The following is a 26,850-nucleotide window of genomic DNA, read 5'->3' on the forward strand; positions in this document are numbered from 1 at the left end:
GATGGATGTGGATGGATGGATGTGGATGGATGGATGGATGTGGATGGATGGATGGATGGATGGATGTGGATGGATGGATGGATGGATGGATGCATATATGGATGGATGGATGGATGGATGTGGATGGATGGATGGATGGATGGATGGATGGATGGATGGATGGATGGATGTGGATGGATGGATGGATGGATGGATGTGGATGGATGGATGGATTGATGCATGGATTGATGTGGATGGATAGATGGATGGATGGATGGATGGATGCATGGATGGATGTGGATGGATGGATGGATAGGAAAGGGGCCAGGCCCCCGCAGGGGGCTTTTTTCTAGTCTATATTATAAATGTAGCCCTAACTAACGCTATGAGAGAGAACACTTTTGTCCCTAAGCAAAACATTCGACGGACATAGCAGATCCACAAGCACTGCGAAAACGGGAGGGGGATTTTATAGGGTTTGAGTGTTTTAGTGTTTAGTAGCAGATACTCTGCTACTATAAAAACATAAGAACAATTATGAAGAAAATACAAGGAAGTGTGGTTTGATCAAGAATGCAAGCCATCTAGAAATGTTATTGCTCTAAAAGCATATAAATATCTCTTACACGGTATTAAAAAAAACACATTCGAGCCAAAATTGGACAAAATGAAGATGCTTTTCATACAAACCCATTTTGGAATCTATGGACAAAGGTTTCGCCATGCAGGGCAGAACGCCGTAATTGAATTTGGAAAAACAATACTTTGAATCTCTCTCCGTGGGTTAAAAAGGGGAAATGTCAGGACTGACTCAGTAGATCAGAATCTTCTCCACTGTGACAAGGTTACATTTCTCCGTTAGGACCGCGGAGCGAGTCGCACGACGTCATCCCGACCGGTACCTATAATGATGTATTAATGTTGGGAGCAGACAGGTCAAAAGAGGGGAACTCCGCTTAGTCTGCGTCTTATCCGTCTGGCCGTGGCAAAAAAAAAACAACTTGCAAGCGAGCAACAACTCAAATTTCTTCGAGTAATCGCTTTACCGGCTGCACGGTTTCCGAAGAGACTCGCCAGCACTCAGAGAAAGGTACTTTACCCATTCTGCAAATGCCTTCAAAATCAGTAGTTCTCACACTTTAAATTTAGGCGTAGAATAATTGAATGCTTTTAAAATAGCAGATATACAAGGCTTACAAGCTCACAGCGCGGCACCGAATGCGAGCTTGTAGATCTGCTATTTTTGAAAAAGTCGTGAAAATGTGTGCAAATCTTTGAATATATGTATTTTCAAAGCGAACATTTGTAACTCAAATTTTGCTTCTGGGGGGTCCCTGGAACTAAATATGTTGAATGGGGGTCCGTGGCCAAATAAATATCATTTTGGGGGTCCTTCACATGAAAAGGTTTGAGAACCACTGACATAGTAGTCTCTCAATAACAGACTACCTGAGCTCCATTTAAGTGAAAAACACCTTTTCTTTGACGATGGCTGGCCAGATTGCTGACATAGAAACATAGGTTTTTCAAAAAATCTTAGAACGATTCAAAAGACACTTATAGAATCGAGTCCAAATTCAAATTTTTCAAAAATAGCAGATCTACAAGCTCGCAGCGCGGCACCGAGAGCTTGTATATCTGCTATTTTTCAATAGCTAAAGCATAAAATAATAACACATGTGTACCTGTTCTGAATGGGTTTAAGTTTTTCAAAAATGTTCAACATTGCAGATGTACAAGATCTTGTATACGTATCTGCTGGTTTTGAATAGCCAACGCTGAAATCCAAAACGACACGCATCATTTGTTATACTTTGGCTATTCAAAAATAGCAGATATACAAGCTCATAGCGTGGCACTCGGTGCCGCGCTATGAGCTTGTAGATCTGCTATTTTTAGTATATTTTTAGTATATTTAGAGTATATTTTCAATTAAATCTTTGCTTCTGGGGGGTCCCTGGAACAAAATATTTTGAGATGGGGGTCCATCCGTCCATGGTCAAATACATAATAATTCTTGGGGTCCTTGACATTAAAAACTTTGAGCACCACAGATAAAGAAACATACATCTTTCAGTAGAAGACATTTTTAGATATCTTTCAGGTCTTAATGGGTTAATGGGTTATTAATCTGTCCAGGGGCCACAGTAGGGAAAACAAGTGCATTTCTGTAGTTCTCAAATTCTGCCCTAACCTGAGGTTTTCGGGCCGGGCCTAAAATATATGCGAATTAGTCGGGCCAGTTAGGGCCGGGTCAGGCCCACTGAGAACTCTACATTTCGGCAAAACGCGGTCTTGTGACATGTCATTGTGAACGTGTAATTTATAAAAGGCTCAGTGGCCTTGTGGTTAGAGTGTCCGCCCTGAGATTACTTTGGGAGTTGGAGTTTGATTCCCTGGCCGGGTCGTACCAAAGATGATGAAAATGGGGCCCGCTGCCTTCCCTGCTTGGCTCTCCGCATGAAGGGTGACATACTGGCGTCATGTCCAGGCCAGGGGTGTGCTTGTATGTACATCAAGCTACCTCACGCTACAATACAGAAACAGGGCTAACTGCAGCACGTGCTACTTACTTACACGTTAACCACTTTCAGGCTGGTGTCCTTATTTTGGGCATATACCTAATTTAGCTCGTAGATAGGCGCTTTTCGTTATTCATTGCAGAACAACGAACGATGGGCATCTATAGTTCAATAGTTCAAAAGATAACCATCCATAAAGATCATAAACTTTGGCAGAACCTCGGGTTGTATCTATCTGGGTATGATAAGTCCCAAAAATACTTCATCTGTTTTCTTGTGTGCACTGTGATCGAGAAACCGAAATCGTTTTATTTTTCATTCACTTACATTGTATGGAGAAACATGAGACTTTTAGCCCGATGCAAACAAAGCAGAATCTATAATGTAAAGATACGTCATGGTAACGTTTTCGCTTCTGGTAAAGGCTGTATTCATGTTAACCCATTTTAGAACGGGTACACATTATTGTGTATCATTATTTTATGATTTAACTATTGAAAAATAGTAGATATACAAGCTCACAGCGCGGCACCGAGTGCCGCGCTGCAAGCTTGTAGATCTGCTATTTTTGAAAAATCGTGAAAATTAGAATTTTGACCTGATTCTATAAGTGTCTTTTGAATCCTTCTAAGGTTTTTTGAAAAACCTATGTTTCTATGTCAGCAATCTGGCCAGCCATCGTCAAAGAAAAGGTCCATTTCACTTAAATGGAGCTCAGTTAGTCTGTTCTTGAGAGACTATGTCAGTGGTTCTCAAACCTTTTCCTGTGAAGGACCCCCAAAATGATATGCATTTGGCCACAGACCCGCATCTCAAAATATTTAGTTCCAGGGATCCCCCAGAAGCTAAATTTGAGTTACAAATGTTCGCTTTGAAAATACATATATTGAAAGATTTGCACCCATTTTCACGTCTTTTTCAAAAATAGCAGATCTACAAGCTCGCAGCTTGTATATATCTGCTATTTTTCACTGGTTAAAGCATTCAATAATTCTAGGCCTAAATGGGTTAAATTACCCTTTGAACATTTTTTGAAAGATCTCTACCAGAGCCACAGGAATCAATAGCGGGCGGGAGGCTAATATAGACACAGTAGATTGATTTAGTGTGCTCAAAGTGTGTGAACGTGTGAAAGGGAGATGTCCTGAAAGGATGAGGCCGAGTTAAAAAGGCTGTTTGTATTGTGGAGTCATTCTGAGAACCCCCGGCCCGCTGCTGGGAGGCTCGTGATTGGTCCCCTGGGTTTCCTGTGTAATGACATCATCAGGGCTCAGTCCAACTGTCTGCAGCCAGGGGACCCCGCCTCCTCTCCTCTCCTCTCCTCTCCTCTCCTCTCCTCTCCTCTCCTCTCCTCTCCTCTCCTCCACTCCTCACATAATGTGATCTCACTCACATGACTCATCATCACCTGTCAGTAGCACTGTTACTGTGAGTCAGCGGAATTAGATGTGAGTCGTTGATATTGGGCTAGCTAATATATTATCGATATCACATCGATATTGTTATAATAAGAGACCAGATGTGTTGTGTTGTCTCATGCTGGTTTTGATCGATCGGATTTGCTATTTTTCAAAGTGTTTGATTTGGTCCATGCTGGCCAGCGCTACATTCCAGGGGCGTCAATTGGGTATGGCAGGGGTATGCAGCTGCCATACCCTGGGTCCAGGGGGGAAGAAGAAAGTTAGTTCTAAATATGAATCCATGAATGTCTCTTTGTCTATCTGTGCGGGTTATTATGTTGTTAAATTACAGTAAAATAACTACAAATGCAAAATTTAACATAATGGTCACTTTAACAAGGTATTATAATGATATCCTCCAGACTTGTATTCTCCCCAGCTTGACAAAATGGTATATTCCCAGGTTCCGCAGGTCAGCTGCACAGGTGCAATGCATTATTGTTAATTGTGGCATGTCTACTAACATGCTAAGTTTAGCTGCACCATTCCAGGCTGCCATATCCAGCCCAAGAAACCTTAGAAACCTGTATAAAAAACTGAAAAAAATATTTTCTTTTTCAGACATTGGCTGCGAGGCGTTGTGAGCATGTAGATCTGCTATTTTCACAATAGAACCGTGTTATACAAAATGTAAGGCCTCTTTTCCATGAGGACTCCCATCTTTGCCATACCCTAGCTTTTGCTGAACTGACGCCACTGCTATATTCAGTTCAGTTCCACTTGAATGAGCTTCATGAAATCAATGCTGCCAACTCTCTCTCTCTCTCTCTCTCTCTCTCTCTCTCTCTCTCTCTCTCTCTCACTCTCTTGATTAATTACAATTAAAGGGAATAAATGAGTCAACAGAGCTATGTCAGTTTGCAATTGCAACTTGTAAAACTAGCTTATGAAATCACCAAAGGGTTTCATTTCCTTTTAGAAATAGTCGTGCACATGCTTGGTATACAGTACATCTTTTTGCGGGATTGTGTCACTTGGTATACTTTTTTTGGGACATAGCTGCAAGCTCTCTCCTTGTTGCCATATTTGCTTATTGTAATTTGTAAGCAACCTTGGGCTTGTTTTTTCAAGTCTCTTTTCAAGGGTTTTGGGGGCATGCTTCCTAATATTGTTTAAAGCAGTGTTTCTCAACCACTGTGCCTGGGGACCTTTGGTGTGCCCCTGAGAAGGGTCAAGTGTGCCCCTTGAAACTGCTTGAAAGCCAGTATTGTATTTATCATTTTAAAAATGATTTAAACTAGTGAAAACAGCCGATCTACAAGCACACAACGCCACGCGGTGCGAGGCGTTGTGTGCTTGTAGATCTGCTGTTTTCACTACTGTTGTGATGAAGCAGGGCTTTACTTTGCGAAGAAACGTACACATTTGAAACTTGGAGATACATGGTTTCTTCCCGACAGTGACGATATTTACCCATGGATTCTTGGGACATGAAAAGTGTGCGCATGTGTAAGGGTGGCCCAACTCACATTAACCGCCAGTGTTTAAACTGGTACCTTTGTCATTACCTTGTTACTGAATTTGCCAATAAATAATTGTAAATACACCTTTTTGGTTTGTTGTATATTATTAAGTATTATCATTAGCAGATTGTATAATTATAAGTTTCCGACAACGCCACCTCGTTTAAAGAGGAAAATAAGTGCACAAAAGGCACAACCTTTAGGGACACACAAGTTCGTTTACGGAACACCAGAGCAATATAAATCATGAGGAGAGAATGACCAGGACGACAGTTTAGAAAAGTATAACAATCTTTATTACTAGGTTACAGCGGCCTCTATCACGCCAAAAACACAATAATAAAATAAAAGGGAACCCTAAAATCCTACGGCGCCAACTAACTACAAAACTAAAAATAAGAGCACTGTCAACAATAAAACATTAATTCAAACCCCCCTTCTTTCTCTTATCGTAACGTTCTTGGTGACAATTAAAGTGCACTTAGTTTAGGGTACCGGCTCGTTAAGGCCTCAAATCGTAATAGTATAATAATTACGATAATTAATTATAATGCAAGGAGCGCAGATTTAAGGACGAATAAATGTTATATAACTAAGCAGATATGAAATAATAGGCAGAGTATCGTTTCAGCAGGTGGGAATAGTGACTTCTACAGCAGGTGGGATGGCACACACAGCGGCACACAGCTCATCTTTGGTCATCTACGTCTTTAGTCCACCGTTCTGTGAATACAAAGAATACGCCAGTATCCTTGTCGTGACGACTATACAGCTCAACTCTAGGCCAGTGACTTTAGTGACAGTGGTGTACAGGATTGGATACTCACACGCAGGCAGGCTTGTGACCTGCCGCTGCGAATAGTTCACACGACACCACAGTAGTCACAACGACCCCTCTCGTTAGCCGGGTAGCCGGTTCGGCTCGTCAGGACCCTCTCGCTCGTCTCTGGATGGCCGGACCCTGCCTGGTACCGCTGACACCCGGATCACCGTCTGGAATCCGCTGGGTTTGTAAGGTAAAGCGCTACTCGGTCCTAGCACTTTAGTTCAATAAGGTTCAGTTCAGTTACTGCCTGGCTCGGCCTGTGCCTGTCTCTCTGCTCATCACAGCCGGCCACCTGAGTCACTTCCCTCAGCCTGCTCCACACACACGTCTGCGCCCCTTGCTTGTCAACCTAGACTGAGCCTGGCGTTCCTCTTAAAGGGCCGCCTCCCACTCTGCCAGCCGCCCATTGGCTGGTCATGACGTCAGTCCCCCATACATTGGCCAGCACCGGCGTCTAGTTATCCTATCAGTTCGCAGTCAGACTCACACATGGAAAGAGAGGAGGTTGTTAGAGGGAGACAGCAATATAGCATTATCACAACGAAACATATTAGAGAAATTATACAAAACATGCTCAAACAAAAGGAAATAATTGTAAAAACAAACAATTATTAAAGAAAATAAAAAATAAAAAGGATAACGCTACTTCCACCCCCTCACACTCCCCCCTACTAAATCATTAGCAGTCCCTGCGACCAACTCAACCAGGGCTGTAGCGTACGGGCGGCTGCCCAAAATTAGCCCGCCCTGAACGTCGTTGAGCTACGGGGAAAAAACCATAACACTGCTGCCACACCGGCCCCACGACTGGCTGCTGGGGTGTCGGTTCGGGACACTGGGGCACCTCTGGAGGCGCTACACAGACTTTCAAGGCATTACGGTGCACCGTTCGATCTCGCCCACCCTTTTCTGGTCGAATCCTATAAACTAGCCCAGCTTCGCCCACTGTTTCTAGTACAACAAAGGGTTCTGGGTCCCACCAAGAAGCCAACTTCCCGTGCCCCTGTCTGTTCCGATTTCTCACCCACACTCGCTCTCCGGATACCAACGGTGGGATACCCGCCCTCTTGTCATACATGCGCTTGCGCTGTTCTGCCATCCTTTCCATCCTTTGCCCTGCGGTGCGATACGCATCATTCAACCGCCGTTGGTGATGCTGAACCCAGTCCCCCACCCCAAATCTGTCCTGCCTAGGCTGTACTCCCAGTTCCACGTCTACAGGGCGCCGCAGATGGCGGCCAAACATTAGAAACGCCGGGGCATAGCCAGTGGCGCTGTGAGGAGTGTTATTATACGCATGAATCAACTCAGGCAGATGCTCAGGCCATCGGCCATGCTTATCAGTGTCCAACGAGCGTAGTAAATTAAGTACCGTTTGATTACAGCGTTCCACGCCACCATTTCCGGCTGGATAATACGGCGTAGTACGGCTCTTAGTAATACCATAATTATTACATAACTGTTGCATGAGCGCAGACTCGAAGTTAGCGCCTCTGTCCGAATGAAAACGGGCGGGGCAACCGTACGGCTGTATAATATGGGTCCATAACACCCGAACAGTGGTCTGAGCAGTTTGATCACGCGTGGGTATGGCCCAGCTATATTTAGTAAATAGATCTGTGGCTACAAGGATATTTTGACAGGTGTCGGCAGGTCGACCCAGGGTAAGGAAATCAATAGCCACCACTTCTAAGGGGTACGAGACTTCGAAAGGTTGTAAAGGGGCTCTAGGCTCGACCCTAGTTTTTTGTAAGCTACAGTTTACACAGCCCTCATGGAAACGACGTACCTCCCCCTCCATGCCTTGCCAGTAGAAACGCCGCCGGAGCTGCACCAGCGTCCGGTCCACCCCCGCATGTGCCGCAGCCACATGCATCTCTCTCCACACCTCCTTCCTCCTGGAACCTGGACAGACAACTTGTAAATATTCTTCCTGGGTGTAAGGGTCAGTCACATTACGGTACAATATCCCCCCCTCCACCCGCAGTTTCGTCCATTGGCGCAACAGCTGGGCCGCCTCTTTCGTCCAGCTCCTCTTCTCTGTCAACGTAGGGTGGATGCCCCTCTCCACACACCGCGTCACCACCTGGATAGCCTCATCATCCTTCTGTGCTCGCAGCCACTCAGCACCAGCCCAGCCAGCATTTCCTGCTGCGGGCGTTAGTTCCACCGTCGCGACCGCCCCGGTGTCTACAGGAAATCTAGATAAGGCGTCAGCATTAGCATTGTTCTTGCCTGGCCGGTACTTAATCTCAAACGTAAAAGAAGCCAATTGGGCCGCCCAGCGTTGTTCGATAGCGCCCAAGCGAGCTGTCTGGAGGTGCGCCACCGGGTTATTATCGGTAAATACAGTGAACCGCGCCCCAGCCAAATAATCTTTAAATTTCTCGGTTACAGCCCATTTAAGGGCCAATAACTCTAATTTAAAGGAACTATAATTAGCATCATTTTGTTCTGTTGGGTGCAAACTACGACTCGCATACGCGATAACTCGTTCCTTCCCATCTTGGATTTGGGCTAGCACTGCACCCAACCCCCGGTTGCTCGCATCCGTATATACCACAAAAGGTTCCTCATAGTCAGCATAGGCCAACACCGGAGCTTGGGTGAGGGCACCTTTTAGCGCATCGAAAGCAGCTTGACATTCTGCCGTCCATATAATCGGTTTCTGTGAGGACTTGTTATCAACGGGGACCCCAATTAAGAGATTATTCAGTGGACGGGCTATAGCAGCGAATGATTCTACAAAACGGCGGTAATAGCCTGCAAGACCCAGAAATGCACGAACCTCCCGCACCGTGGTTGGAATTGGCCACCCTCGCACCGCCACTAACTTGTCTGGGTCGGGGCGCACTCCCTCCCGGTCCACCACATGCCCCAAGAACTGCACTTCACGTTGTAACAGTTTACATTTATCAAGGCGCAGTTTCAGTCCGTGCTTCCATAGTCGCTGGAACACCCGATCCAGCTGCTGTAGATGAGAACAGAAGTCAGGGGAGTAGATAATAATATCGTCCAAATAAACTAATAAAGACTCAGCTACTTGTCCACTTAAACAGTGCTGCATGAGTCTCTGGAACGTAGCAGGCGCATTACACAGCCCGAAGGGCATTCGTTTGAATTCAAACAGACCCAGTGGGGTCGTAAAGGCAGTCTTTTCTTGATCACGTGGATCCATGCCTACTTGCCAATACCCACTGGCCAAATCAAGAGTCGAGAACCACTGTGCTTTAGTCAAACTGGTCAATGTTTCTTCAATACGAGGTAAAGGGAACGCGTCTTTATGGGTAACTGCATTCAACTTACGGTAGTCCACGCAGAACCTCCAGCTGCCGTCCTTCTTCTTAACCAGCACAATCGGTGCGGCCCACGGACTACAGCTCTCCGCGATGACTCCTTTCGCCAACATGTCACCTAACAAGGCCTTCATTTCTTTGTACATGGAGGGCGGCAGTGGCCTGTGTCGCTCACGAATGGGTGCGGCGCCCGCTGTGTGGATTTGGTGTTGCACGGCGTCCGTCCGCCCGAAATCTTCATCGTGTACAGCAAACACCTTTTCCCATCTCAGCAACATGGACTGCAGTCCCTCTTTCTCTCCCTCGGGCAGGTCAGTGCGATCAGCCAGCCCACCGAGTTCTTGGGATAGGGTGCGCACGGGTCCGTCTTCCGCAGCGCTCACCAGGGCAACATCCACCAGGCCATCAGCGGACATGGACAGGCTCAGATCTTGACTTCCCCGAACATCAGCATCATGCACAGGGTACAGTTTCCCCAACTTCTGATAGCGCCTCACCGTCAGGCTATAAGGAAAGGGGTTACAGAGACGAATAGGGACCCGCCCGCCCCGTACCGTAACCAAGGCGCGCGCCAACCCCAATTCCTTCATGTCTGGTAGCGCCTCGACCAGAGCCTCAAAGTCAGTTCCTCCCGGTCCCCGCCGTGTGCGTCCCCATACAACCATTTCACTGCGGGCGGGGACCCGAATCCTTTGGCGACTGACGGGCCACACATAACCCAAAGACCCGTCATCATTAGTCACAGCCTCAACTCTTTTACAGGCAGCGAATGCGTCTCGCCACAACGCGTTCGCTTGACGCGGGGGAAACGCAACCCTCCCAGGCCATTTAAGCAGTGTACGCCAGCATGCACTCACTACGTTCATGCCAATAATCAAGGGCTGCGTACAGTGTTCATCTTTAACAATTACGACCCCTCGCCCTGGGACTTGCACTCCCTCTAGCTCCAAATCAAATACCGCATAACTAGTGTACGGTATGTCAAGGCCATTTGCTGCTCTTAATTTAAACACAAGTGGCCCTGCACCTAAATCAGTTTGAGAGAAGTGTTCTTCAAATAAGCTCTGTTGCATTAAAGTGACTTGGGACCCCGTATCAAGCAACCCTTTTAAGTGAACGCCTCCCATCTTTATTTTAATCATGGGGCATTGCCCGATAAATGCATCATTGGCCCGAGTATGTGTCACAGATAAGGGGACTCCTGTTGCCTGGACCTCGGCAACAGGACGATTTAGTTTAACGACGGCTGATTAGTAGTGCACCATCTAGCTATATGTCCTGACCGTTTGCATTGACGGCATATGGGCCTCCCCTCTCCATCCCATTCATATCTCTGAGGTGGCGCGTACCGGCGCGCAGGTGGCACATAGGACGCCTCAGACGGCGGTGGTTGGGGACGCACAGCAGGAGCGGCAGCCTGGATGAGCGGTCGGAGTTCACTCATCAACTCTTTCGTCATACCGTGCAACTGCGTCTTGACATCCTCCATTATTTCTCGCTTCAGCTCATCTCTCCACGCAGAGGTCTGTGGTGGCACAGGGACAGTTACGGGGTTAATAGCATGACAAGCGATTTCAGTAGCTGGCGTACCTCCATGTTCCGTGTCCAACGTCAAGGCCTCCTGTCGCAGCGCGGCGAAGTCTTCGTCAGGGTGGCGTCGAGCATATATTCTCAGTGCTTGACCAAGTGGGCCCTCAGTTAACCCCATAAGAAACTGATCTTTCAAGACGGCCTCGGAGGGGGCTGTAGTCGCATCATAACGCCGCAACCCACAAAATAATTCTCTAAGTCTCAGAATAAAGGCACTGACACTCTCTCCAGGGCGCTGTGCGCAACTATAAAATTGTGAGCGTACCTTTGCAACAGGGATTGTTTCCTTGTACACGTTATCTAGATGAGCAAAGATTTTGGCCACAGTATCTCGATCCCCCTCATCCAACACATTAACTTGCCGTCTAGCTTCATCAGTCAAGGTTTGTAATAGAATGGCAACCTTTTTAGCCTCATTAACATCTTGCGTCCCCAATAGCCCTTTAATCTGTACTTTCCATTCCCTGTACTTAAGTTCACCCTCTGTACCTCCAAACGTGGGCAGCCACGGGGCGCCCGGATACACCGGCATCATCATCATATTAACAAGTTCACAATTACACACTTATTCACTCTCTCCTCTATATTGCTCTGTGTCCGATCCTGCCGCTACAAACGCCAATTTATGTAAGGGTGGCCCAACTCACATTAACCGCCAGTGTTTAAACTGGTACCTTTGTCATTACCTTGTTACTGAATTTGCCAATAAATAATTGTAAATACACCTTTTTGGTTTGTTGTATATTATTAAGTATTATCATTAGCAGATTGTATAATTATAAGTTTCCGACAACGCCACCTCGTTTAAAGAGGAAAATAAGTGCACAAAAGGCACAACCTTTAGGGACACACAAGTTCGTTTACGGAACACCAGAGCAATATAAATCATGAGGAGAGAATGACCAGGACGACAGTTTAGAAAAGTATAACAATCTTTATTACTAGGTTACAGCGGCCTCTATCACGCCAAAAACACAATAATAAAATAAAAGGGAACCCTAAAATCCTACGGCGCCAACTAACTACAAAACTAAAAATAAGAGCACTGTCAACAATAAAACATTAATTCAAACCCCCCTTCTTTCTCTTATCGTAACGTTCTTGGTGACAATTAAAGTGCACTTAGTTTAGGGTACCGGCTCGTTAAGGCCTCAAATCGTAATAGTATAATAATTACGATAATTAATTATAATGCAAGGAGCGCAGATTTAAGGACGAATAAATGTTATATAACTAAGCAGATATGAAATAATAGGCAGAGTATCGTTTCAGCAGGTGGGAATAGTGACTTCTACAGCAGGTGGGATGGCACACACAGCGGCACACAGCTCATCTTTGGTCATCTACGTCTTTAGTCCACCGTTCTGTGAATACAAAGAATACGCCAGTATCCTTGTCGTGACGACTATACAGCTCAACTCTAGGCCAGTGACTTTAGTGACAGTGGTGTACAGGATTGGATACTCACACGCAGGCAGGCTTGTGACCTGCCGCTGCGAATAGTTCACACGACACCACAGTAGTCACAACGACCCCTCTCGTTAGCCGGGTAGCCGGTTCGGCTCGTCAGGACCCTCTCGCTCGTCTCTGGATGGCCGGACCCTGCCTGGTACCGCTGACACCCGGATCACCGTCTGGAATCCGCTGGGTTTGTAAGGTAAAGCGCTACTCGGTCCTAGCACTTTAGTTCAATAAGGTTCAGTTCAGTTACTGCCTGGCTCGGCCTGTGCCTGTCTCTCTGCTCATCACAGCCGGCCACCTGAGTCACTTCCCTCAGCCTGCTCCACACACACGTCTGCGCCCCTTGCTTGTCAACCTAGACTGAGCCTGGCGTTCCTCTTAAAGGGCCGCCTCCCACTCTGCCAGCCGCCCATTGGCTGGTCATGACGTCAGTCCCCCATACATTGGCCAGCACCGGCGTCTAGTTATCCTATCAGTTCGCAGTCAGACTCACACATGGAAAGAGAGGAGGTTGTTAGAGGGAGACAGCAATATAGCATTATCACAACGAAACATATTAGAGAAATTATACAAAACATGCTCAAACAAAAGGAAATAATTGTAAAAACAAACAATTATTAAAGAAAATAAAAAATAAAAAGGATAACGCTACTTCCACCCCCTCACACATGCAGTAAAAAGGTTGAGAAACACTGTTTTAAAGCAGTGTTTCTGGGCTAAACAACCGTTTTCACGTCACACATATCTTGTGCCAGGGACCCCCAATATAAGATTCATGTATTTGAAGAAGATCATCCACCTGGCCATGTGCTATTTGTTTACATTCTGGCCACATGGTGCGTTTCTGTTGCCGCGAAAATAAGGAAAACTAGACTGCACTCTGTCGAGGTGCCAACTTGTGGCTTGTGCACTCTTGGCCATGTATGAGCCAGCAGAGCGCGCTTTGTTATTTATATCAGGTTGCACTTGTTGATGGTGACGTCTCCGGGAATGCTGGTCCATGATTGGCTACGGGCGTAGACATAGACGGATACGCCAACAAACGCAGTAGGCTACTTGCGCGCTCTGATCAGTGGTGTCAGTTCAGAAAAAGCTAAGGTATGGCAACATGACTGTCTTGCACGCGCGCCTTCGCGCGCGTGCAAGACACCAGTCATGTTGCCGTACCTTAGCAACAGGCATGATACATTTATTTTAAGAGGTACATTTAATTTTTTCCCCCCAAAATTTCTATGGTTTCTTGGGCTGGATATGGCAGTCTGGAACAGTTGTTCAAGTGCGGCTAAACTTGGCATAATATAGTAAACGTGCCACAATTAACAATAATGAATTGCACCTGTGCAGCTGACTTGCGGAACCTGGGAATATACTATTCTGTCAGGATGGGGAGAATACAAGTGTGGAGAATATAATCATAATACCTTGTTAAATTTTGCATTTGTAGTTATTTTAATGTAATTTAACAACATAACCAGCACAGATAGACAAAGAGACATTCATGGATTTATATTTTAAAGTAACTTGTATTCTCCCCCCTGGGAGACCCAGGGTATGGCAGCTGCATACCCCTGCCATACCCAATTGATGCCCCTGGCTCTGATGGTGCAAGTAAAACACTGAAAAGGTGCAGGGACATGTTACTCTCGCTAAATCACTGAGATCTCTCTCTCTCTCTCTCTCTCTCAGTGATGTTACTAGGTTTTCAATGTAATGGGTCCCGGGGCCCACAGGTGGTCATTCAAATGGGTCCCAGAAAAGTTTTATGAGTCCTCAATACAATGTTTTCGAGCGCTGTGAGCTTGTAGATCGGCTATTTTCAAAATGTTTCTTATATTTATTTTACAATTTGGCTAATGTTTGAACTTAGAACTACTAAAACTACTAAAACGTGTGCCCCTAATGAATTCGGGCGCGCAAAATGGCATCGGACGTCGGTGGAATCAAAACATTGACGTTTCTATCGCCTGTTTAAGACTTTCTACGTGGATTTTATTTATGTTAACGTAGGGTAAAGTAGGATGCTTTCACCCATGAACAATGGTGGTGTCTGTGGAATTTTAAAATGTTTTTCTTTTACCGCGACCCGGTAAATTATTTTAACATGGACTCCAATGGAGGCGCATCCCCGGGACCCCAGGACCATGACATGAATGAGTCCCTGGGCGACTTGAATGAGTTTTTGATACCGGGATGCGCACGTAATGACATCACTGCTCTCTCTCTCTCTCTCTCTCTCTCTCTCTCTCTCTCTCTCTCTCTCTCTCTCTCACTCCCTCTCTCCCTCCCTTCCGTCCAGCTTTAAGGAGCAGAGTTGACAGGACGTTGGGTTGGATGCCCCACTGAGCCCACCCCGTCCTCCCCGTCCCCGTCCCCCCCAGCCACAGAGTTATACTGGGCCCCCAGCCCCACCGCGCGCCTCCCCTCTCCTCCCCACCTCCTCCCCCTCCTCCTCCCATGGACCAGAGAGCGAAGGGAGGTGTCCCCGCTCCTCCTGCCACCTCCTCGCCCTCCGCGGATCGGCCGGAGGAGCAGCAGAGAGGAGGGGAGAAGGCGGAGAACGGAGGAGGAGCAGCAGGGGATGGAGGCAGGAGGAGAGGCAAACAGAAAGAGGAGGAGGTGGGGGGAGAGAGGAGAGGAGGAGTGAGCGGCAGGAAGAGGAGGATGAGAGAAGGTATGGTGTGATCGACCCGCCTCATCGTGGATTATTTGACATAATCGCAATTAACTTTGCGTGATCGCCATAATCGTTTCCATGTTGAAAACAGTTTGATCCACTATTTTTTTCTAAAATAGTGGATCTTTCCACTATTTTGTAACATATTTTGAGTATAAAATATGAATGCATTATTAATTATTAACACATCTATAATACATTCATTTCGATTAATAGAGGGTATGCGTGTGACATCATCATCATAACCGGAAGTTATGCGGGAACGCCTACTGAATGGCAAAAAAAAAAAAAAAAAAATCTGGCCTTGACAGCCCATACATCCAAACAGAAAAGTCCTATCTGATTGCATTAAATGACATTGAACTCACTTTGCCACTCGATTTGCCACTCGATATGCCATTCACTTTATCCATGCACATACCCTCTATTGGTGTCGGTCATTGTCAGTCATTTCTTTGTCTATTTACATTTTTGTCTTATCTGTCAACTTTGTAAAAGTCCTAAAAGCAGCGGCGTCAGTTCAGAAACATCTAAGGTATGGCAACATGTTGCCATACCTTAGCAACAGGCACGATTACAGTACATTTTATTATTTCCCCATGTAGCCAAGGTATGGCAGCTGCCATAGCTTGCCATACCCAATTGACGCCTCTGCCTAAAAGCCAAACAATAGAGGGTATGTGCGTGCATAAAGTGAATGGCAAATCAATGGCGAATACCCTCTATTGTAATTGTATCGCAATTATCTGTATGACAATCCATCGTCAAGTAAAATGTCATTATCGTGACAGCCCTAGTTGTCACTGGTATCTGGTGGTAACCTTGTATGTCCAAAACCATTTATTCAGTAAATGTAAAAAAAGAACCGGTATTCCAATGGGTCCATTGTAGTTATTATTTAGTCACAAGATCTCACTCATACTTTCATCGGATCGATATTTATGAAACCCCAAAAATGTAATACATCTAAAATACAAGCTCAAAAGGTGATGCCTTTTGAGCTTGTAGATCAGCTATTTGTTCTACTTTTGTGTGACACACATATAGCATATAGTAGGGCATTAAATGTACCAAAACTAAAACTACCACCACCATAAAAATGCAGGGAGAATGTCCTTATTTTCGGCCAAGAACTGCAGTGGGATCCAAATACTGTAAGCATGCAGACTTGACAAAAGGGTAATTTCGCCTTATTGTTAGGGCTGTCACGATTATGACATTTTACATGAATTATCACTCAGATAATTGCAATTAATGATTTAATTGTGTTTTTGTCAGTGACAATGACATTTTTGTTTGGCTTGCAGGCTTTGAAGTTGCACATGACAAATATGACACAAAAAATATACAAAGAAATGACTGACATATTTGATAACTTTATACTTAAAAAAGAACATTGATAGTGGAAATAGCCGATCTACAAGATCAGCTATTTCCACTATTTCTTTAAATGTTTGAAAAAATATCAACATTTTTCAACATGGAAACGATTATGACAATTATGTCAAATAATTACGATTAGACGATTATGTAATAATTATGACAGTCCTACTTATTGTCAGTGGTGGAAACATTACTCACATTTTTTACTTTAGTAAAAGTATCAATACTGCGATATAGAAATACTCTGTTACAAGTAAAAGTACAGAATTCAAAATGTACTTTAGTAAAAGTATGAAAGTATTGGCATTAAAATGTACTTAACTCATTGCATGCCAGGCCCGATAGTCCCGAGATTATTGCGACCGTAGGTCGCACTTACTACAGAAAGCTGCTCGAGGTGTCCGTCCGTCCGTCCGTCCGTCACACACGTCACACGTCACACTTTTGCCCTGCTCATATCTCCGCAACCGTTGCCCCGATCCATGCCAGATTTTGCACACACACTCCTTACCTGCCAAACTACAACCTCCAAGGACCCCCGGAGCTCCAGGGACCCCCAGCTCCCTCGGGGACCCCCAAGTGTAAAAAATGAGCACATGTGCAAAAATTACCAAATGACCACCCCAACGGGGCTGCTCACGGGGCATTCCCGGGGACCACCCACTCCTGGTGCTCCAGAACGGATGCAAAAGTGGTGGCGCCCCCAGTGGAGGACCCCCTGCCACTGCAGCTCACATAAAATGCCGTAACTCGGGCTAGGAGCAACCGGGAGAGCCGGGGCCGGTACCTATTCGTCCGCCTTGGCGGCGCGGAGACCCCACCCCTCATTTCTCACATGGCCCTCTAGCGCCACCATGAGGCCGATTCAGATTTTGCCCTAAAATCACGAAAATCACTACACAGTATGTCTACACTCATGTCATCAACATGCTCAGGAAGATTTTGGAAAAACAAATTTTTGCTCTATTTGTGGAGATAAGTGACCTACGGTCGCTTATCTCCCGATTAGGGAGTCTTACTGGTTTTAATGTCTTTCCCTGCCAGGCCCGATAGTCCCGAGAATTTCCGCCATTTTGAAGAAAAAAAACTTTTTTTTTTTTCAAAACATTTTTTTTTTTCAAATTTTTTTTTGGACCCCCAAAAATGTAGTAGGCATGATAGAAATCGCGAAATTGCATGTTTAACCCCCATAACAACCCCATCTATCAAACATGGCAGCCATCTTTGTTTACATTTTAGGAAAACATAATGGCTTGTATCTCATGAATGCCTGAACGGATTTCCATTCGGATTTTTTTGTTTGAAAGCTGTGAGCAATGTGGACACACGTGGTGCATTATCTAGGCATGGGTGTGCATGATCCGTGCACTATGAATTACATGGAAGTCTATGGAGACCAGAGGCACCATAGAGTACGAAGGTATTGTTAAATGGCGGGGAATGTGTTAAAGTACAAAAAGTAAAAGTACAAAATGTTTGAAAATAGCAGATCTACAAGCTCACAACACGTCGCAATTTGACGCGTTGTGAGCTTGTAGATCTGCTATTTTCAAATAGCTGGGTATAAATGAGGGCTAAAGTGGTTTATGTATGTTTTATAATATTATAATCTATGACTATAAAGTAACTAGTAACTAAAGGTTTTAAATAAATGTAGTGAAGTAAAAGTATAATATTTGGATCCGAGATGTAGTGGAGTAGAATTAAAGTATTGGAAATTCAGTACTTAAGAAAGGGGAAGACCACCCATTTTCAATATTGAACTATGTCATTAATATACCTTAGAGGAGTTGTGTGGAAATAAAAATAAAAAAAATCCCCCTCTTCTGTGTTGCCTAAAACTGGAGGATTGATTTTGGGGTTTGTATTGCAAATTACAACTTGATGACATCACACATTGTACTTTACAATACAAACCCCAAAATCAATCCTCCAGTTCTAGGCAACACAGAGGGGGAACTTTTTTTTTTTTTATTTCCACACAACTCCTCTAAGGTATATTAATGACATAGTTCAATATTGAAAATGGGTGGTCTTCCCCTTTAAGTAAATGTACTTAGTTACTTTACACCACTGCTTATTGTATCGAGCGAGTGACCGATAATAAACCATCGACTGTCTCTTTGATCCCCGAAGGAGAGCGAGACCGAGGGGCCGTGCTGGAGCTGCTGATCGAGGAGAGGTGCAGGGGAGGCGTGGCCTCGCGGGGCCCCAGCCACCTGCCTCCGCCCCCCGTCCCCGTCCCGGTCCCCGTCCCGGTCCCTGTCCCCGTCTCCGTCCCCGCCCCGAGTCCCCCTGACCTCCATGCCGACGACGCCGACGGCAGCGGTGTCCGCGCGGTGCGCTCGCCCCCGCTGCAGAACACCAAGCGCACCAAGAAGCCTCCCAAGATGCTGGAGAGCTACGTCTGCAAGCACACCTCCATGAGGAACGCCTACTCCTCCGTACGGACGCCCTCCTCCTCCTGCTCCTCCTCCTCAAGGTTGTTATTATAGCTCTGTTTTTCTTTTTCTCTTCTCTTTAGGCGACAGCCGTCTCTAGCCCATTTAGGCCTAGAATTATTGAATGCTTTAGCTATTGAAAAATAGCAGATATACAGGCTCACAGCCGCGCTGCGAGCCTGTATATCTGCTATTTTTGAAAGATCGTGAAAATGTGTGCAAATCTTTGAATATATGTGTTTTTAAAGCGAACATTTGTAACTCAGATTTTGCTTCTGGGTGGTCCCTGGAACTAGATATTTTGAGATGCGGGTCCGTAGCCAAATACATATCAGTTTGGGGGTCCTTGACATGAAAAGGTTTGAGAACCACTGACATAGTAGTCTCTCAAGAACAGACTAACTGAGCTCCATTTAAGTGAAAAGGACCTTTTCTTTGACGATGGCTGGCCAGATTGCTGACATAGAAACATAGGGCTTTTCAAAAAATCTTAGAAGGATTCAAAAGACACTTATAGAATCGGGTCAAAATTCTAATTTTCACGATTTTTCAAAAATAGCAGATCTACAAGCTCGCAGCGCGGCACTCGGTGCCGCGCTGTGAGCTTGTATATCTGCTATTTTTCACTGGTTAAAGCAGTCAATAATTCTAGGCCTAAATGGGCTAGAGAAAACGGCAGGTCCAATTGCGTTGTCACTTTTTGCCAGCGTTCATATGAAGACGCATGAGTGAATGAAATGCTGTAGTGTGCATACCAGGAGTATCTCACAAAAGTGAGTACACCCGTCTCATTTCTGCAAATATTTAATGATGTCTCTTCATGGGACAACACTGAAGAAATGACACTTTGATATAATGTAAAGTAGTCAGTGTAGTACAGCATGCATAACAGTGTAATTGTATTGTCCCCTCAAAATAACTCGACATACAGCCATTAACTGCTGGCAACAAAAGTGAGTACGTGGAAATGTCCCAATTGGGCCCAAGTGTCAATTTGTGTGGCCACCATTACTTTTACAAATGGTACAAATGGAACCAAATGGACCCTTACGTGTCCATTTGGTTCCATTTGTACACGCTCAGAGTTAGGTGCTTATGGGGCGTGGCCTTAAAACATTTGAGAACCACCTGAACTTCATTTAACAACCCCGCTACTCCTTCTCCAGGACCTCCACCTCCTCAGCCAGGACCTCCTCCACCCCCGTCCGGACCAACCACCGAGCGGGAGGAGGAGGAGGAGGTGGGGACAAGGGTGGAGGCGGCAAGGGTGGAGGAGACAAGGGTGGAGGAGACAAGGGTGGAGGAGACAAGGCCGGAGGAGGACAGCAGGAGAACAACAACAACAACAGCCCCCAGACACGGGAGGAGGGGGAGAGCCACACCCGCGTCGCCACGTCGCCGCCGCCGGCGTCTTCGCCTGCCGTGTCCTCGTCGCCGCGGTTGTCGTCGGCGACGCCTCCCCCTCCCGTCCCGGACTCGGCACCTGCCCCCGTCAACCAACAGGTAGCACGCACACATGCATGCACACACGCACACACACACACACAAACACACAAACACAAAGTTGAGTGTTATTGCGACCGTCAGGTCGCAGTTACTATGAAAAGCTCCACCGGCTGTCCCTCTGTCCCTCTGTCCGTCAGTCCCTCCGTCTGTCCGTCACGTCACACTTTTGCCCCTACACTTACTGTATCTCTGGTACCGTTGGCCCTATCTCATTTCTCACATGGTCCTCTTCTAGCGCCACCATCAGGCCAATTTTTGCAAAACACATTTTTGGACACTGCTCCTACAGATTTTGGCCTAGAATCATGCAAAGCGGTACACAGTATCTCTAAAGTCATGTCATCAACATGGATCTGTCCCATGTCCCATATACCCTCCTGATTGGCTACCATTGCCTTCTGAAGTTTGTGTATGCGACGTGACGGTCGCGTATCTCCCGATTAGGGAGTCTTACTGGTGGTATGTGTCAAGTTGGGTACATGTCATATAAGGTGTTTGCCCGACAGTTTTATGATCAGTGTTAATTCATTGACTAGCAAATAGTTTTTTTATCGCAATGATCTCCATCTGATCAAAATCAGATCCGGTTGCCAACAAGAAACAGGTAGTAGGCGTGATCAAAAACCAAAGCTCCGTCCGCTCGCATGGTAAATAAACAAGGAAAACGCCCATATCTCTGTCTGCTGTTTTCCAGAGCGTCTGCAGTATAAACATGCAAACTGATCTAGCTCATGTCGTTGGAACAGTTCAAACGTTTAATATGCGCATTTTATCCCAGCGAAGCACAGCGTGTACCAATTACCTCAATATGAGCATGTACGACAAGTTACCTCAATATCATGTGAATGCTGTGTTTGTTAAACAGTCATAGATTTAGTCTAGGGTTGTTGTTAATAACCAGGGATGGAGCCCTAAACAAGGGTAGCTCGATAACCCAATAACAAATGTATTGGGTACCCGGTATCAATAAGCTTTGGGCTTATCAAGCTTCTTATTGAGCAGAGTGGCCCATGACGTCATGTTTAAACAATCAAGACAAGAGGCGATCAAGAAATTATTACAGTACTATTCATAATATAAATCCATTTAACACTAATGAATGATTGTTTTAATGATATTTAATGACTGGCCGATAAAAAAAGATACCAGTTACTGTATGTTCTGAATTTGCCGTCACATTATCTTTCCACAAAATATTAGAAAACGCTCAATATTTGGCTCGATAAAAGCCTGGCTCAATAAGCAGGATCAATAAGGTGCTCATTATCAATAAACATTAACAAGCTCCATCCCTATTAATAACTGTCCAACATTTCTTATGTTTTAGGTCAGTACTTATTAGTGAGCCTACGTATATTCCCTATAGCAGAGGTCTTCAATGTTTTCAGGCCAAGGACCCCTTAGTTGAGAGAGAAATGAAGCAGGGACCCCCAGATATAGTTTCATTGTTTGACAGCACAATCATCAGTGTATTTTGGATTCATGTCAATTTGTGTTTTCAGATATTTAACCACTTGAACCGTCAATATTTAATAAACTTGACTTTTCACTCTGTACTTGGTCTGCTCTTTTTCCCCTCTACACCAAAGCTTTTTGACGATAATAGCCGATCTACAAGCTCACAACGCCTCGCGCTGCGAGGCGTTGTGAGCTTGTAGATCTGCTATTTTTGGCTAAAGTTCTCAGAGGGTTCAGGTGGTTATTATAAAAAAAAGGAAAAAAAAGTTTCTATCACACAAAGATTTGGAGGACCCCCTGTAGTAACTCTGAGGACCCCCTAGGGGTCCCGGACCCCCTGTTGAAGACCCCTGCCCTATAGGGATGATCATGTAAACACAATTGTATATAATAATAAAATAAATTTGTAATAAGGTCAAGTGAAGTATTGTCTCCATGGTGAAACCCAAGCAGCGCATTCATTTGCGTAAACAGGACTATAAATAGGGCAGCGGCACAGTGACGTGCACGACCTGATATATATATACACACACACACACACACACACACACACACACACACACACACACACACACACATTGATTCATACCGCTTTTATGCTTTTATGACAGACAGAGACTGAAAGAGAGAGAGAGAGACCGAGAATGAGACAGAGAAAAAGTATGTTTTTCTCCTGCCAATAAGGCCATTTGAATTGAATTGAAACAGAAAGAGACAGAGACACAGAGAGAGACAGACAGAGACAGACAGAGAGAGAGAGATGAAGGTGTATAAGCTTCAGATGAATGAAGGTGTCAGACTAACCCAGTCTTCTCAACTCCACCGGGGTCCATTTATAATAAACACCAGCACAGGTGCAACCAGGGCTGTCGCAACCAAATTCTGGGCCCTGGGTACAAGGATTCACTGCGGCCCCCCCCCCCATGAATGTTCTTCATAGGGGGAGGGGGTTTAACCCATTTAGACTGGGAACGCATTATTACGCGTTATTTTGTGGGTTAACTATTGAAAAATAGCAGATATACAAACTTGTATATCTGCTATTTTTTTTTTTATCGTGAAAAGATCGTCTTTGAATATTTCAAATCCTTCGAAGGTTTTTTGAAAAAACCTGTTTCTCTGTCAGTGGTGCTCAAACCTTTTCATGTGAAGGACCCCCAAAACTATATGTATTTGGCCACGGATCCCCATCTCAAAATATTTAGTTCCAGGGACCCCCTCAGAAGCAAAATCTTAGTTACAAATGTTCGCTTAAAAAATACGTATATTCAAAGATGTGCACACATTTTCACGACTTTTCAAAAATAGCAGATCTACAAGCTCGCAGCGTGGCACTTGGTGCCGTGCTGTGAGCTTGTAGATCTGCTATTTTTTCTAGTTAAAGCATAAAAGAATTAAGGCACCTTGGGCCCTAGTAACCTTCCCCCCCTTGTGACGCCCCTGAGTGCAACACACACACACTCTCTCTCTCTCTCTCTCTCTCTCTCTCTCTCTGTCCCACTCTTCTATTTTTACTTCCCTTCATCTTCTCCCTACCTGCTCTCATTTATCTCCCACCTCTCTCTCTCTCTCTCTCTCTCCCCCCCTCTCTCTCTCTCTCTCTCTCTCTCTCTCTCTCTCTCTCTCTCTCTCTCTCTCTCTCTCTCTTTGTATTTCTCCTCTTTCTGTGTCAACCCCATTCCTGTCTCTACCCCCCCACTCTGCCCTCCTTTCTCCCTGATAGAGTCACCCTGTCCTCAATATCTCTCTCTCTCTCTCTCTCACTCTCTCTCTCTCTCTTACTCTCTCTCTCTCTCTCTCTCTCTCTCTCTCTCTCTCTCTCTCTCGCGCACGTGCGCTCGCACGCTCGCTCTTGCTCTCACTCTCTTTCCAACGGTCAGAATAAAGACACTTAAAGTCATTGCGTCCTCACCACACACACACACACACACACACACATACACCTAGTACACGTGACCACGCGTGCACACACGTCACAGACACACACACACACACACACACACTGCGTGCCCTTGTCCTGATCCAATATCGTCATCCCCGGTCGGCCGCTAATGGATTCCACAGGTGGTAATGTGATTTTGTGCATAACCAGTGTGTTGTCATTGAAAGTGTCATTGTGTGCAGCAAGTGGATGTTGATGTGGTATGGAAGTTTTTATTGGACTTTATTTTTTCGTAAGATTTTTCAATGAATTCGTAAGGTTTTTCAGTCTATCGTGCATATTGTGTGTTTCGTCTTTGAAAATGAAACACTTCGCAGAAAAAAAACGACCTTGCAAAAAGAAAAATAGCATTCGCAGAAAAAATTATAATCTTTGTACGTGTTTGCGTTCACATTTTTTCTACGAAGCATGCCATTTACGTGTTTGTGGATCATTTTTTACAACACCAAGCCATTTCTTTTCTACAAAGCATGCCATTTAACTGCGACGAATAATGTCCGATTTTTACCTCTCCTCTCTGCACAATTACTACTTCGTGCATAATATCCATACCGTGTAAACTTTCACAACTGTACCCTGGAATTTCAAGACTTGGCGTGTATTTTCAAAGTCCTGCGACTAAAAAGACAACCGCAACAGTCTGCGAAGCACAACCAATCTGCTTGCATTGCATTCAGCGCACACGACCACTCATCATACGGACGATGCATGTTTAGTCATATTGCAGTTATAGTCAGGTTCCTTATGCTTTGATTTATACTTTTGTCGGATTTTTGTGAGGATTTGCAAAACTATACATTTTTGGAAAGGTTATTATCTAAGGAATCAGAAAATCAATGTTTCCATTTGCTCAGATGTGTTTATGGTGGCCATATTGGAATTTACAAAATGGCCACCATAAAATTATGTTTTGTATTATCTCAGCCTCTAAATAAGCTGGAACATTGATTTTGACTGCTAAACCTACATTTTCAGGGTCAAGGAATCCAATGGCGGAGGTTATAAAGCTCAAATAATTACGACATTAACCCTTAGATGCATGACTGGGTCCAAAACGGCCTGGTGTGTTTGTTTTCTTGCTATATTAGTTTCACTATGTTATTTTGTTGGATGTTTTTGAAGATTTGCAAAACAATACATTTTTGTAAAGGATAGTATCATAAAAATCAATGTTCCCATTTGCCCAGATGTCTGTGGCGGCCATATTGGAATTGACAAAATGGCTGCTGTAAAATGTACGTTTTGTAATATCTTGACTCCTACATAACATGGAACATTGATTTTAATGGCTAAACCTACATTTCCAGGGTCAAGGAATCCAATGGATCAAGTTATCATTTCATTTTTTGTATCATCCTATTGAAGTGCATAATCCACCATATGGGTAAATAATGGCACAGCTCAGTCAGTCAGTCAGATACAAAATCTAAAGTGTAATCATAGACGGTCTCTATGCATCATCATAATCATCACCATCATCACTTTCGTGCTTCACAGCTTGGGAATCGTCATCGTTCTGGAACTGGCTGCTGCACTGACACAGTACAGTCAGTCAGGCTAAGTCCTTAGCTTTGCAGAAACATCTGCCAGAAGAACAGTCAGATTTACACTAGTATTGGACCATCTCAAGGATGGCCTTTGGGGCTGGAGGACCTCTCTGGTTGTTGGTTTGAGCATGCCATCCAAGTACCCATTTTGCAGGGGATCCAGCTGTGGATCCTTCAGAGCAATGGCTGCTTGTGCCCATGCCCTTTGGACATGGATTCTAAAGATGTTCTGCTTCAGAGCTCCAGGTGTTGGAGGGAGCTTGTCACTTTCTGGCCTATGTTTGCAGAAAAGATGCCATGGAATTTCAGGGATTGTCTTGATGTTGATGAACATACAAAGGACTCCAGTGTTGACAGCATTTTCCCATAATTTCAGCATCATCCAGTCTGCAGAGCATTGTTAACATCTTCATCTGTTTTGATTTAGACCCTGCAGCTAGGTTGCCTTGCCTATAGAGGAGAACCTCCCTGTGTGACAAGAGAAGATATGCCCCATGAAGACCAGCCACCTCAAACTGGAAATTCTACCCACCAAGATGCAACAGATACAGGACTTATAGTCATTAGACAACACTAGTGGATGGCATGGTGCTTGTGCAGAAGCTGAGCAAAACAATTGCGACTGTAGTGACAGTCAAGGATCTGAGTGGCTTCTTCAATGACAGACTGATTAACACAAGATTAACACAAGATTATGATGAAAGATTCTCTGAAGTCAAGGAGAAGCTTCTATTAAGTATCAAGTCAGATGACACCAACATCAAACACATATGTGTTATGTGTCTGATGTTGGTGTCAGACTAAGGCTGATCTGACTGACTATCTTGCTGCCAAACTCTAGAATACAACAGGGGATCTTCCAGGCTGATCATCACATCTGCTTCTAAATACATTTGGAGCAACAAAGACCTGGACTTTGAAGAAAATAACCACGAAGAAGCAGACATACTGCTGATCCACCAGGCTGTGCTTGGTTCACAGCAAAACCCACCTAATACACAGTTGGTATTTCCCTACCCAGATAAGGACATTTTAGTGCAGGTCAAAGCAAACTGCGGCCTCTTGCTGAAGAACACAGCCATTTCTATGGCCTCTGGTGCTGTGCAGATTGAACCACTGTGGCGAGCTCAAGGTAAAGAAAAAGCAAAGGCTTTGCCAGCCTTCCATGTATTCACTGTGGTCGACAACACAGGGAGGTTCTCCTGTATAGGCAAGGCAACCTGACTGCAGATCTACCTCAAAACAGATGAAGACCTTATCAATGCTCTGTAGATGCTTTTGGATGAAGCAGAAGTGACAGAA

General features: G+C 44.9%; 1 protein-coding gene across 1 annotated transcript in view; it reads left to right on the forward strand.

Moving 5' to 3' along the window:
• The window catches only part of LOC308296577 (uncharacterized protein), an 86,923-nt gene that overhangs the window by 12,414 nt on the left and 47,659 nt on the right, over positions 1 to 26,850 (forward strand). The window contains exons 2-4 of the mRNA XM_080739889.1: positions 14,894 to 15,268; positions 18,791 to 19,136; positions 20,262 to 20,598. Coding sequence (XP_080596015.1) covers positions 15,052 to 15,268; positions 18,791 to 19,136; positions 20,262 to 20,598 — 900 coding nt within the window. The 5' untranslated portion in view covers positions 14,894 to 15,051. The remainder of the gene's footprint in view (positions 1 to 14,893; positions 15,269 to 18,790; positions 19,137 to 20,261; positions 20,599 to 26,850) is intronic.

Source organism: Nannobrachium achirus, assembly GCF_963921795.1.
Source record: "Nannobrachium achirus genome assembly, chromosome: 2".
NCBI lineage: Eukaryota > Metazoa > Chordata > Actinopteri > Myctophiformes > Myctophidae > Nannobrachium > Nannobrachium achirus.